Below are 12,816 nucleotides of genomic sequence, written 5' to 3' on the forward strand. Positions count from 1 at the left end.
GTCTCCAAGTTGGTACACGACACCACAGAACCATCTGGTTACTTGCTACATCAGTTTCTCCACAACAGAGGCTTAGTTCTGTTACTCTTGAATACCATAACATGTCAAATTCTGACTAATCAATGCATTTACTTTGTTCCATGCACCAAACGTAACATGACACTTTTGTTCCACTTAAATGCAGTACATAGTGTCGAGGTTATATTGATGACAAGTGTTGTGTAGTGGCAGATAGGTTATACACCAGTCAGGAACACACTCTGGTATGCAGAGCAATAAAGCTCTTTACCTGTTCCCCACGTTCTGTCTTCTCTTCCTGACTATCAGTGGAAGGTACTTGGGGGCTGCGGGCAAATGAGTCACGAAGGTCTGTGAGAGATTTGTTAAAAGGAATATTAACAAGGATGTATTAAAACTGAATTAAATTGTGTTGTTCAATTACCTCCTCAATGTATATTCTGAGAAACCCACTTTAATTGACTTTTTTGAGAGTATTTTATAAACTTAGCTGAATGGAAACAGGGAAAACATTGCTAGTTACAATTAGAATGTAGGTAAAATGTCATCAGAAAGCTGGCTATCAATTCCTCAAGGTCAAACTTACAGATTCTGCAGTATCTTGAAGTTTGTCATTCTCACCGCTAGCCTAGATTTTATTGTTGTCAATGCCTTCTCAAAATTTGTTATACCTCAACCTGGAGTCTGAATTTCCTGAATCCTCAGTTAAGAAGGTAAGAAAGATGAGCAGAAATAGACAATGAGGCCCTTTGAATCTGCGCACCTGTGAACAAGATTAAAACTCCTCTTCCCCGCTCAAGCCTTATATTCCTTGATTCCATTAGTATCCAAAAATCTACGGATTTCAGGCTTGATTATTTACAGCCTCTAGGGAAGAGGATTCCAAAGATACATAGTCCTCAGAATGAAGACATTTCTCTTCATCTTGTTAACAAATGCCAACTCCTTCTCCGGAGACCACACCTCCAGTTTCTTGGGTCTCCGACCAAAGGAAACATCCCCTCAGTAACCAACGAATCAAGCACTCTCACATCACATATTTTTCTAAACTCCACCAGAAATAAGGCAACCCTGTGCAATTTCTTCTCGTCTGATAGTCTTTTTATCCCAGGGACCAGTCCAGGCGAACCCCTGTTCAGACAAATATATATTTCATAAAGTAAGGAGAGCAAAACTATATGCAGTATTCTAGGTATGGCCTAACCAAAGCCCTGCATGTATGCAGCAAGACTTCTTTTCTTTAAAATCCAACAAGGTCACAATAGTTCTTGGGTCAGAATTCATCAAATCCTCAGTTGTAGATTCATTAAACCACTGCAATTGAACTTGCTGTGCCCTTACTTCTAATATCTAAAGTTAATGATTCTTACTTCAGGAGTTCAACCTTAATGACCCTCACTCCTGGATGCTGAACTCACCAGCCTTCATTTCTGAGGTTTGAACTCATGGAACCCTTGCTCCTGAAGTCTGAACTCACTGACTTCTCAGCCCTGGAGTGTGAACTCATTGTCCTCTCATGCCTGGAATCTGAACTCAAACTCACAGCCTGTGTCTGAACTGACTGAACTCCGGTGCCTGCAGTCTGAACTCATGGAACCCTCACTCCTGAAGTCTGAACTTGGTGACCCTCATTTATGGAGAATGAACTCACTGGACCTATTCTCTTGCAGTCTGAAATCATTGAACCTTTATTCCTTGAGCCTGAACTCACTGAATTCTCACCCTTGGAGTCTGGACTCAGTGAACTCTTACTCTTGGCATCTGAACTCAGTGACCCCCACTTGTGGAATTTGTATCTGGCTCAGTCTAAGTGACAACAGATACTGGGTATGGTAAGACTTTCAGCTGAAAGGAAGTATTGTTTTCCAAAAATCTTCATTGATCTATTGACTTTGGGGAAAGGATATACCAACATTTTGATAAATGCATCATTGTTTTCTTCAGAATGCATAACATTTGCTCAGTTTTCAATTCAGTGTCATTGAAAATTTTCCCTTTGGTTGTAAAATTCTCCTTTTGTGTTAAATGTTAACTATGAGTTAACTAGTTGAACTTTGAAAATGATTTTTTTTTAATCTACTCACAATTAAAATCATCATCATCATCATTCAATTTAGTCTCTTCGGTTTCAAAGTCAATGTCCTCATAACTCGCCACTTCCAGAGTTCTGTCCAAGTCATCTGCCTCTTCATCACTGAAGTGACCCTCAATGCCTCTGGGTGAGGAAGGGTCCTGTTTGGCCTTAAGTGGAACAATGAACAACTCTTACTCTACAGAGTGGCACAGGTGGAGATATATTAGGAATTGAAAATTGGATTGTGAATAAGTTCGCTGTCCATCAATTTCCCCACCCCAAAAAAATTGTTTGCTCTCTTGAACTAAGTGCACCATGAGACATGTTGATATTCTCGTTTGGTTGCTACTGACCACCACAGGGGATGGAGCCATGACACCTGCAAAGGCACAGTCTAGGATCTGATCTCACTTTTCCAATATTGGAGCTTTAGTTCAATAATCCAGAAAATGAATTGAGATTAGCTTGTTTTATTTTAAAGAATATTATCAGTTATTTTAATTAACCTTGATCATCCTGAACAGCCTTGGAGGTAATAGTCCACAAGCGAAGCCAGCAGTATTTGGTAGTAATTTCATGTCACCATACATGATTGATTTTCCCAATAATTGTTAGGTGATCAGCACATTGTTAAAGACTTGTTTCAATAGGATTTCTTACAATTCTCCAGATTCCAGTGCTTGAAACATTAAAGAGACCAAGAGAGGATGTTTGTTCTCAGCCACGTGTGATAAACAAAACCAAATTTGGAAGCATGGGGTACCATAGAGCTGACAAAGGCCACATTTCCATGCTCGAATGTTCTGATTTTCTTCTTTCTTGCACTCCTGTGAATGTTACGTATTGGTGTAATTCATCTGAGGGATCAGTTACCTTTTTCTGGCTGTGCCTAGTTAAACTTAACACTTGGGCTGATACTGTCTATAAAGCTGATTCTAGGTGCAAGCTGATTCTAGCACAGCAAGTGCTAACCACACAGTTTATTGACTAGGTGCATCAGCAGAGGGACAATATCATGAGTCACTAACACTGATTAAAGCTAGGCAGGAAGAGGACTCCAGTCGTTCATGGAGTGAGGGTAACCTGGGGAATAGTGAAGCCTAGTACAATATAGGAAAGTGTAGATTCCAAGATTCTTGGATAATGCAGTAGGGGTCAGGGTTGTGGGAGTAGAAAGAAGGACTTATGTAATGGGTCTGCAGCGGACAAAGGAAGCTTCCAGATGCAAAACTAAAAGGTAGTGGGAGTAACTAGATAGTGAGATCAGTGCTACAAATCAAGCATCAAGGTTATGTGGCACTGACAGAAGTTTAATGACCTTACCAGAGTGGTTAAGGTCAGTGAATGTATTCTCTATCTGCACCAATAGCCTCAGACACAGCTCAATTCACTACACCACCATTGCTCATTCACTGACACCCTCCATCAATTAGGAGTCACATCTAACCTTCATAAGCTTCATTACACCCTCACACACTTGTTGCACGGATACAAGCACCACACTCACATCACACAGTGTGCTTGTGCACACCACTAGCTTTTCAAACACCACAACTGCATGGTTCAAACAGATCCCACATCTTTGACTGATAGACCTCCTACTCATGGTGCATGACATGACAACAGAAGCTGACCAGAAGGGGACAGGTGTGCTGGTTTGCCTTGATCACCATGAAGGAGACAATGCCAGCATTATTGAAATATATTTGCTGAGTTCATGACCAGTGGATGAACTAAAACCACAGAAGTTGAGGACATTGTCAAACCTGATCCTTCTCCTCACATCCCACTTCCTCCTTGTCTGACATGTGGCAGGGATGTATGCAAAACATTACCTTGGATATTGCTCTGCAGAAGGATGCAAACTCTGTGGAAGAAGTTCTTGGATATTTCTTCAAAGCCACACGTCCATTTCACCTCTCATTTCAAACACCAGGCATTAGGACTGATCAAGCTTATTTCAAATTCTGCTCCTCTTAATGTCTTGAATGTGCCTTTTTTTACACAGATCAATTCTGCATTTACTTACCGCCTGGACTTTGTAGGATCCTTTGTGTGACATGTTGTTCACTTTCTAAAGGTATTTCAGCTTATTAATGTTATCCTTCTGCCCCCTTATATGGTGTTCGATGACAACATTCCTAAAAATATAAAAGTATAAAAAGTGAATATACTTAGATTATAAGAACACTTTGCATTCATAATAATGCCTTGAAAATAATAAGCCACTTCAGGAATGTCATCAAACAAAATTTTGTACCCAAGCACATGTGGAACTATTAGAAATCTTGATGTAAGGTTTGTTTTAAATGAAGAGAGAGATGTAGAGAGATGGAGGGAATTTCTTTCTCTACACCAGAGAGGTTTGTACCAGAGCACAAACCTCCAACAAATGTTTTTTTTCCAACAACAAATAAGAAAGCAGAACTGGACCAACTTGGTAACCAATGACATTAAAATTCAGTAAATAGATTGTCGTGCTTTCCTTATCATATTGTACAGAAATCAAATTTTAATTAAAAAGATCCTTAAGAAGATCATTAGAGCTGTGAATCTAAATCTGACTTCTAAAAGGCACGTACTAATCTTTTCACCAGCCAGGACCAAGGTTACCTAGATATATTGAAAAGCCCGCAACCTGCAATAACCTGATTAGGATAACCACATTAGCACTTCATACTCTGCCAGTTCTCCCAAGCTTGAGGTGATCATTACGAGAATTGGCTCAGCTAATGTTTCCATAACTATGGCCATCAGAATTACGATTGCATCACGCCTGGTTACCAAATTAGTTGGCGTTTCAATAACTGAAAGTCAAGCAGCCACAATCAATCCTTCTTGATCATTGCAAGTTGGATGCACTTTGTAAGTACTTTCATTCTTGTTATATAAGGATCATTGGCAAGGGTGCCACTTAGTTTCCATTTAGAAGGTGGTGCAGCCCATTTTCTTGAGCCTCTGTAGTCCTTGTGCTGAAGGGCATCCCACTGTGCTGCTCAATAAATAGATCTGGCATCTTGAATCAATGAGGATGAAGCAAAAGAGATATGTTCCAAGTTCAGGATGGTGTATGAATTGTCTGGGAATTTGGAAGCACTGGTTTTCCTGTCCATTTTCTGTCCTTGTCCTGCCAGATGGCAAAAGTTGTGGACTTGGGAGGTTTGATGAAAGAAGCCTTAAAGATCTACTGCAGTGCCGAACTGGAGCCACCCCATCTCCAAGCAGATCAACTGACACAGTTCAGCTGGAGTAAACCCACCTGCAGCCTCCCTGCCCAGTGCAAGTCAGATCTGTGGAGTCTGCCAAAACAGAGGAAACTTTCTTCTCACCTAAAGCATTGTCCATTTCAGCCAGACTTCAAAATGAGGTCACTCCAGCTACACTCACCTTGCTTTTAAGCCAAGTGAGACTGAATGTCTTATAATGTAGTGTCATGATACCAGGCTCCTTGGGAACTACCCACATGTTATTCAACTTTTTCAAAATGATGGCAGATAATTTGTTTCTTGGGGCAGGATCTTTATCCTGAATATCTTAAGAGCAAGGGGTCCTTTACCAATTGCCCTGATATAGGTTGCCTTGTTCTAGAGTGCAATGGTACAGTGTCTGTTGCTGACTCACTGCCAACATCTTGGTAACAAGTGACCTGAGGTGTTGTGCCCTTAATCATGTCCTGTGTTTTAGATTTTCTGGATATAAACATATACAATATTGTCCATGGCCTGGTGTCTAGACGTTTGTTGCCCCACTGCGGAGTCACTAACATGTGGTATTGAATAATGCCTTCAGTTTGAATGCTCTGATATATTATGCTGTTGCAAAGTGTGCCTATTGCATATTCTCCAAGTGTTCCCTGAGATGAGTTGTTCCGATGCAAAAAGTCACAATATAATGGATTAATGGACCCAATGCTGAATCTCCTGTTACTTACGTTAGTGACTCACTCTAGTGTACCCAGTGCACATCTTATGTCAAGTGGTTTAATTCAGAATATCCCAGGTTGATGTGCTCCAATACAAAATGCTTTGATGGTGATTGTGCTGAAAGAACGTGCCCCTTCATCGAGTATCTTCATGATTCAAACTAAACATCTAAATTTGTAAAGTGGTTTGAACTGATTAAAAAGGGTCATTTCTGTACATTCAGTAAGAAAAAATACGTGCATTTCCTTTTTCAGAAACTTTCTGCCTGAAAGTTGCATTTTAGCCATATCATCAGGGTTAACGTTCCAAATATTACAGTTGTAATACTTCATTCAGCAATAAACAACCTCAATAATCTTGAAGGGTTAAATGCACTTTTAATGCCTGTTTGTTGCAACACACTTAAACTGTTGTATAAATCACTTGCAAGAACTAATGGGCTAAATGGCTTCCTTCTGTACTGTAATAAGTACTTGTTTCTACTTGTTGGAAGAGACTCATTTTTATTTAATATATTTTTGCAGATAAATGTTTAATTTTATGTAGCCTGGAGCCACAAAGACTAGAATGGTTCCAAATCAAACAGAGGGTTAACACATATCACCTAAACTCACCCTTGTATAAGGATCCAGGGTTGCCTAAGATAATGTGGACTTGTCTAGATTAATAAGGAAGGAAAAGTTAGACTACGAGACAAAGCTAGCTAAAAATGTAAAAACAGATAGTATGAATGAAACTGATATTTTAAAAAGAAAAGAATTTACAATGCGAGTATTGGTCCTGCAGAAAGGGAACCTGGGGAATTAATAATGGAGATAGCAGGAGAATTAAACAGGTATTTTGCATCAGTTTTCACTATAGTTTGTAAATAACGTAATGGAAATATCTGTAAATAAGGAATTGGAAGTGAGAAAAGAAATCAGGAAAGTAGCAATCACCAGGGAAGTGGTACTGAGCAAGTATTAGAGCTGCTGGCTGGCAAGTCTCTGAATCCTGATGGAATCCATCTTAGGGTCTTGAAAGAAATGGTTACTGAGGCAGTTGGTGCATTGGTTTAAGTTTTCCAAAATTCTCCAAAGGTTCCATTAGTTTGGAATACAGTGAATGTAACTGTTTTATTTGAAAAGGAGGGAGAGAGAAAGCAGGAAACTACAGGCCAGTTAGTTTAACATCTACCATGGGAAAAACATTAGAAGCTATTATTAAATTTGTTATAGCAGGGGACTTCATGAAATTGGGCAAAGTCAATGTGGTTTTGTGTTTGACCAAATCATTGGAATTCTATGAAAAAGTAACATACACTGTAGATAAAGAGAGCAGTTTAATGAATAATATCTTACTAAATTCCAGAAGGAATTTAATAAGATATTGTTTAAAGTAGAAGCTCATTGTATTGGAGGTCAGTCTTGGCAGGGATAGAAGATTGGCTGGCTATCAGGATAAAGATAATAGGCATAACTGGGTCTTTTTCTAGTCGGCAAGATGTAATGAGCGGTGTACCAAAGCAATCAGTGCTGGGGCTTCAACTTGTTACAGTTGATATAAATGACTCAAATGAAGGCACTGACTGTATGGTTGCTTAATTTGCACGACACGAAGATTTGTAGGAAAGTAAATTGTGAAGAGGGCATAAGGAGGCTACGAAGATATATAGAGAGAGTAAAGGAGTGAGCAAAGATTTGGCAAATGGAGTGCAATGTTGGAAAATGCAAAATCTGTCCACTTGGACATGAAAAAAAACATATTATCTCGATGGTGAAAGTTTGCAGATAATTGATATGCAAAGGCATGTAAATATGTTGCATGGATGTCCATATGGATCTGGGTGTCCTCATGCATAATTCACAAAAGACTGGTGTGTAGTCACAGCAAGTAATGAGGAAACTTAATAGATTGTTTTTGTTTATTGTGAGAGGAAAAATATGGAAAATTAGAGAGGTTATGGTTCAGTTCTATAAAGCAGTGATGAGACCACATTTCAAGAAACGCAGCCAGCATTAGTTTCGTTATTTAAGAAAGGATGTAAATGCATGAAAAGCAGTTGAAGAAGGTTTATTACACTTGTACCTGGAATGAATGATTTATCTCATGAGGAAAGGTTGGATAGGCTAGGCTTCTATCCACTGGAGTTTAGAAGAGTGAAAGGTGACTTGAATACAACATATAGGATCCTAAGGAGTCTTGAGACGGTAATGTGGAGAGGATACTTCCTCTCATGGAGAACCTAGAACTTATGGCCACTGTTTAAAAATACAAGGTTGTCCACATAGGACAGTGATGAGGTGAATTTTTTTCTCTCAGAAGATTATGAGTCTTTGGAATTCTCTCCTTAAAGGGCAGCGGAAGCAGAATCTTTGAGTATCTTTCTGGCAGGGGCAGATAGATTCTTGACAAGCAGTGGGGTGTAACATTACCAGAGGGAGGTGAGAATTTAGTTGAGGTTACAGTCAGATCAGCCATGATTGCATTGAATCGTGGACAGACTGGAAGGTATGAGTGGACTCCTCCTGCTCCTAATTCATTGGCTGAATTGTGCTATTATCTAAATACTGGAAGGAAGAAAAGTAGCAGTAAAATGTAGCCTATTTTGATACAGATTTATTTAACAATAAACACAGCTCTTTCAAGTGATTTTTAAACAATTTAATTATAATTTAGAAGACTCATAAATCCTGTGAAGTCCACAGTTCATCTCTCTCCCAACCAAATTGTTGCTAATGGTCCTTAAAGTTAGTGCAAATTCTTTAACGATTAAGCATTCAAGTTGGTGTGCAGTTTAGGACAATCGTACTGATATCTCCTAACACTTCTCTAGTATTAACAGATTGTCAATGAGTGTGCAAACCTGAATAGGTTTCTGTTTATAGCAAATCCTGGCCACGAGAGGGCAGTGTCGTACCAGGAATTGGGACATCAGCCCCGATAGTGATTCCACTCAAATATCAATGTGCAAAGGTTCTCTAAAACATAATAAAAGGCCAATGAGTAAACCTGTGTGAAACAGGATTTGTTTTAAATTTATATTTGCAATCTTGGCATCACTGGCAAAGCGAGTATTTATTGCCCATTACTAATTCCCTCGAGAAGGTGGTGGTGAGCTGCCTTTATGAACAGCAGCATTGTGTCTGGTGAAGGTGATCCTACAGTGCTGTTGGGGAAGGAGTTCTTGGATTGAGACCAAGCCTTGTTGAAGGACTGGCGATGTGAGTTGGAAAGGAACCTGCAGGTGGCGGTGTTCCCATGCATCAACTTCCCTTGTTCTTGGTGATCGAGGTCATGGTGTATGGCGATGCTGTCAGAGGAGACTGTGTGCGTCGTTGCAGTGCAGTGCCCTAGATCAGTGGATCATTGTGATCAAACGAATCTGCTGGTTCATTGAGACTGACCCCTCTATAGCACTGGCAATATTAGTGGGCAATTGCACAATGGATTTCCATGCCATTTGAGGCTTATACTTTAAATTAATGATTATAAAATCATATGGCAAACTCAAGGACATTCAGCCGTTGTGCAAGCTCTGGGAAAATCATCCAATTAGTCCCACTCATCTGCTTTGCTGAGTGAATTTATTCAATTCCCTTTTGAAAGTTCCTAAGGATCCTGTCTCCATAAGTCATGCATTCCATATCACAACTTGTTGTATTATCTTGTTTATTTATTTACTGTGTTGATGCATCTGCTAAAGTAGCTTACAAATGCACCTTCTCTGTATGTGCTGAGTTCATATCCTGACCAGTAGTTCCAAGGCTTCAACTTCCACCATTGTGGACTGCACTAAATTTATTCTGTTCCAGAGAGAGGTAAAAAATACAAAGGTAAAACTTCCAAGAAGATAGTGTTTCTCCCTGGCCATTAGAAATGACTTGGAAGGTTTCGGTCTGGTATGAGAAAGTAAATTACTCAGTTCAAGCAGCTTCCTTCTACAGTTTCCTCCAGCAGTACAGAATGTGCTATTCCATGGAATATTCAATGCTGGGTTAAACCTTCATTCTACTCTCATCTCCAAACGGCTCCACCTCCCTTTGAAGTGATTCATCCGCATTGTATATTGGTTTTGATGGACATTAAACTACAAATACCTACTACTGTGTGAGGAATCTATCGTTCCTCTTGAGCCTTGTTTATTTCTTACTGCCCATAAGTGCCGCCAGTATGTATCAAAAACGCTGTCTGCTCGTATTAGCTATGTGGAATGTTAAACGCCTGCATTATGTTTTCAATCATCGTTGGTTCACTAAAATAACATCAAACATTGTAAGTCTCTGAGTAACTAAGTGCTGAAATAATTCTAGTTATTATTTCAATCCACAGTGCAACATCCTACACTAAGTTACGCTTACATATTTGAGATGAGATGCCTTCCAGACACATTCCACCATCACTGGCAAAACATAACAATGTCTGAATAATTCCAGTAAATTGTCAGTCCCCCCTTTCTGCCAGTGAGGGGATGCCTGTTCATTAGATCGCTCTGCTTCAGTCCCATTGTGGATGAGCTACATAATCCACATTACTTGATACCCCACAATTGCAATAGGCTGGAATACAGAGTAATCCTGCATAAAGGGATGCATAGAACACAAGCCACTATAGGGAGGTGCCTGGCACCGAGGAGACCATGTTTGGGTGGTTGTGAGCAGTTTTTTTAGGTAATGGTTTCAAAAGGATAAGAATAAGTTGAAGGAAGAACAGCAAAGGTGACATCAGAAGATTAAGAAGGCAGGATCCTAAAGTGCTGTTATTAAGGGAAAGAGATTAAGAAGGAATGTGACCCATACCTATAGACGGAGAAAAAAATACAAAGAATGCAGATTGATTCACTAGAGGGTCCAAGACTCAGTCATTGAGCCTCAAGCGAGGATTTATGCCCCCACAACCCCCTCCCCCCCACCCCACCCCAGCCTTACCTCCCATCCATTCCTGCCCCAGAAACTACCGCACAGAATACTCGGAATAGTTTTCCAATAAAAGAGTTGTGTTGAATAACGTCTACTAAAAGAATTCCATAGACACAAGAACGAAAGGAAGGTGAGAAATTTGGGCAATGTCTTTCTTTGCCTTTAGAAGGAAACATTAGCAGATCCATGAGATGCTTCAGTTTTGTCCTCCACCCTTACACCTCTTAGATTGCCTGGTCAAAATAAAGCTTACCTTCTGGAAGGAATTCACCCCTCTAGCTATCCAACAGCACCTTCTCCTCTCCAAGTTTTCTGTGCAGTCACGATGAGATATGTCGGTCGTGGAACCTGCAGCCCTTGGTGTGGTGACACGGGCACCTTTTCACAAGTAACCTGAGACAGCAGAAGTGTAGCGCACAGCCGCTGGCCACCAGATAACTGAGTCACGGGGATATTCACAATCTCTAATTGTCAATTGTACCCCAATAGCTCCCTGCATACTGGCTGGGCAAGATTAAGAGCCTGCCCCTGTACTGTAAGCTCGAGGCAACTTTATCTGAGTGAAACATTTCAGGACTGTGGGCCTTTTCATCGTCAGCAAGAGATCCCCACCCTTGCTCAGCTCTCCTCTCAACCTGGCTGCAATGTCATTGCATGATGCAAGCTTGTAAACATATTAAGCTATGGCCAAGTAAAAAAAGGAGGAGAACTTTGCAGTTCCCACTCAGAAAATCCCCATGCTCCTGGGAAAAACATAATCATTGCAAACGCTTACTCACTGCATTGGCCAAAATGGGCCTTCTTCGACACTCCCAAGTATGCCGTTTATTTGGCATGTTTGCATGTTGTGAAAGGGCTGGGAATGTCACAACAGAACACAAACAACCCACAAAGGATACCAGGACTGACCAGGCACAATGACATTCAAGGGATAGTGGAAGGTGTGAGGGTTGAGGATACCAACAGCAGCCAAAGCATGGCACAGAGGAAGGCAGCACTTGCCATTAAAACTACTGAGACGAAAAATAGTGCAACACTAAAGGTGTTCTACCCCACCATTCAGTGGTTCAGGTGACAAGAGAACCACAGAGCCATCCTTTTACATTAATCCCTTTTTTTCATTCTCCCCACATTCCCGTCAGCTCCCCTCAGACTCTACCAGTCTCCTATACCGTATGGGCAATTTACAGTGGTCAATTAATCTACTAACCCACATGCCTTTGGGTGGAAGCTGGAGCACCAGGACGAAACACATGTGATCACAGGGAGAACATGCTAACTCCACATAGACAGCAGTGGCTGCCAGGGGAAAACTCTAGTCGCTGAAGCTCTGAGCAGCAGTTCAAGAGCTTTGAATCCTCAAGTGCTAAGTAGCCTAATAACAAAGGGAATTTCTTGTGAGGCGCGACCTAGTTATTGGTGAATTTGAGGCGATTAAAGGGGGAGAATAGTTACCTTATCAAATTGCCACCCTAAAGAACTATTGCTGAATTCTCTTCCCAAAAAAACCCACCAGTGTCCTATGAGATCTAACAGAAATGAGGTCAAGCAGCAATGGGAGGAGGTCACAACCAAGGTCAATGCCAACTAAGGGGGAAGAATAGTTACTACATCTAATTTGCTGCAAAACAAACACATAAGCTAATTTGCCTGGATGGTGAGTGACGTTAAAATGTGTGACTTATGCATTGTATATGACATTGGAGACAAGTTGACATCCACAGAACTGAAAAGCTGGTTCTAGGGCCCAATTCTTTGCCTACACCATTTGCTCTGTTATTCCAGGACACCCTCCTGTGTCTATATCAGCTCATACTTGTAGCAAATCTGTGGACAAAATAAATTTAAAACCTAAACATGCACAAGTAAGTCTGTCTAATGAGGCATGTCATTAGGTAAAATA

At 40.5% G+C, this 12,816-nt stretch overlaps 1 protein-coding gene across 2 annotated transcripts in view; it reads right to left on the reverse strand.

The window, feature by feature from the left end:
- Positions 1-11,462, reverse strand: part of LOC127582854 (anion exchange protein 2-like) — a 52,322-nt gene extending 40,860 nt beyond the window's left edge. Inside the window, exons 1-4 of one of the 2 annotated variants that reach the window (XM_052038421.1) lie at positions 11,167-11,462; positions 4,122-4,233; positions 2,103-2,259; positions 290-369 (exon numbers count right to left, since the gene is read on the reverse strand). In XM_052038421.1, the coding sequence (XP_051894381.1) occupies positions 290-369; positions 2,103-2,259; positions 4,122-4,154 (270 nt within the window). In that variant the 5' untranslated portion in view covers positions 4,155-4,233; positions 11,167-11,462. The remainder of the gene's footprint in view (positions 1-289; positions 370-2,102; positions 2,260-4,121; positions 4,234-11,166) is intronic. The other variant, XM_052038423.1, reaches the window with a different exon arrangement.
- Between the last annotated feature and the right edge of the window lie 1,354 nt (positions 11,463-12,816).

Source organism: Pristis pectinata, chromosome 25, assembly GCF_009764475.1.
Source record: "Pristis pectinata isolate sPriPec2 chromosome 25, sPriPec2.1.pri, whole genome shotgun sequence".
NCBI lineage: Eukaryota > Metazoa > Chordata > Chondrichthyes > Rhinopristiformes > Pristidae > Pristis > Pristis pectinata.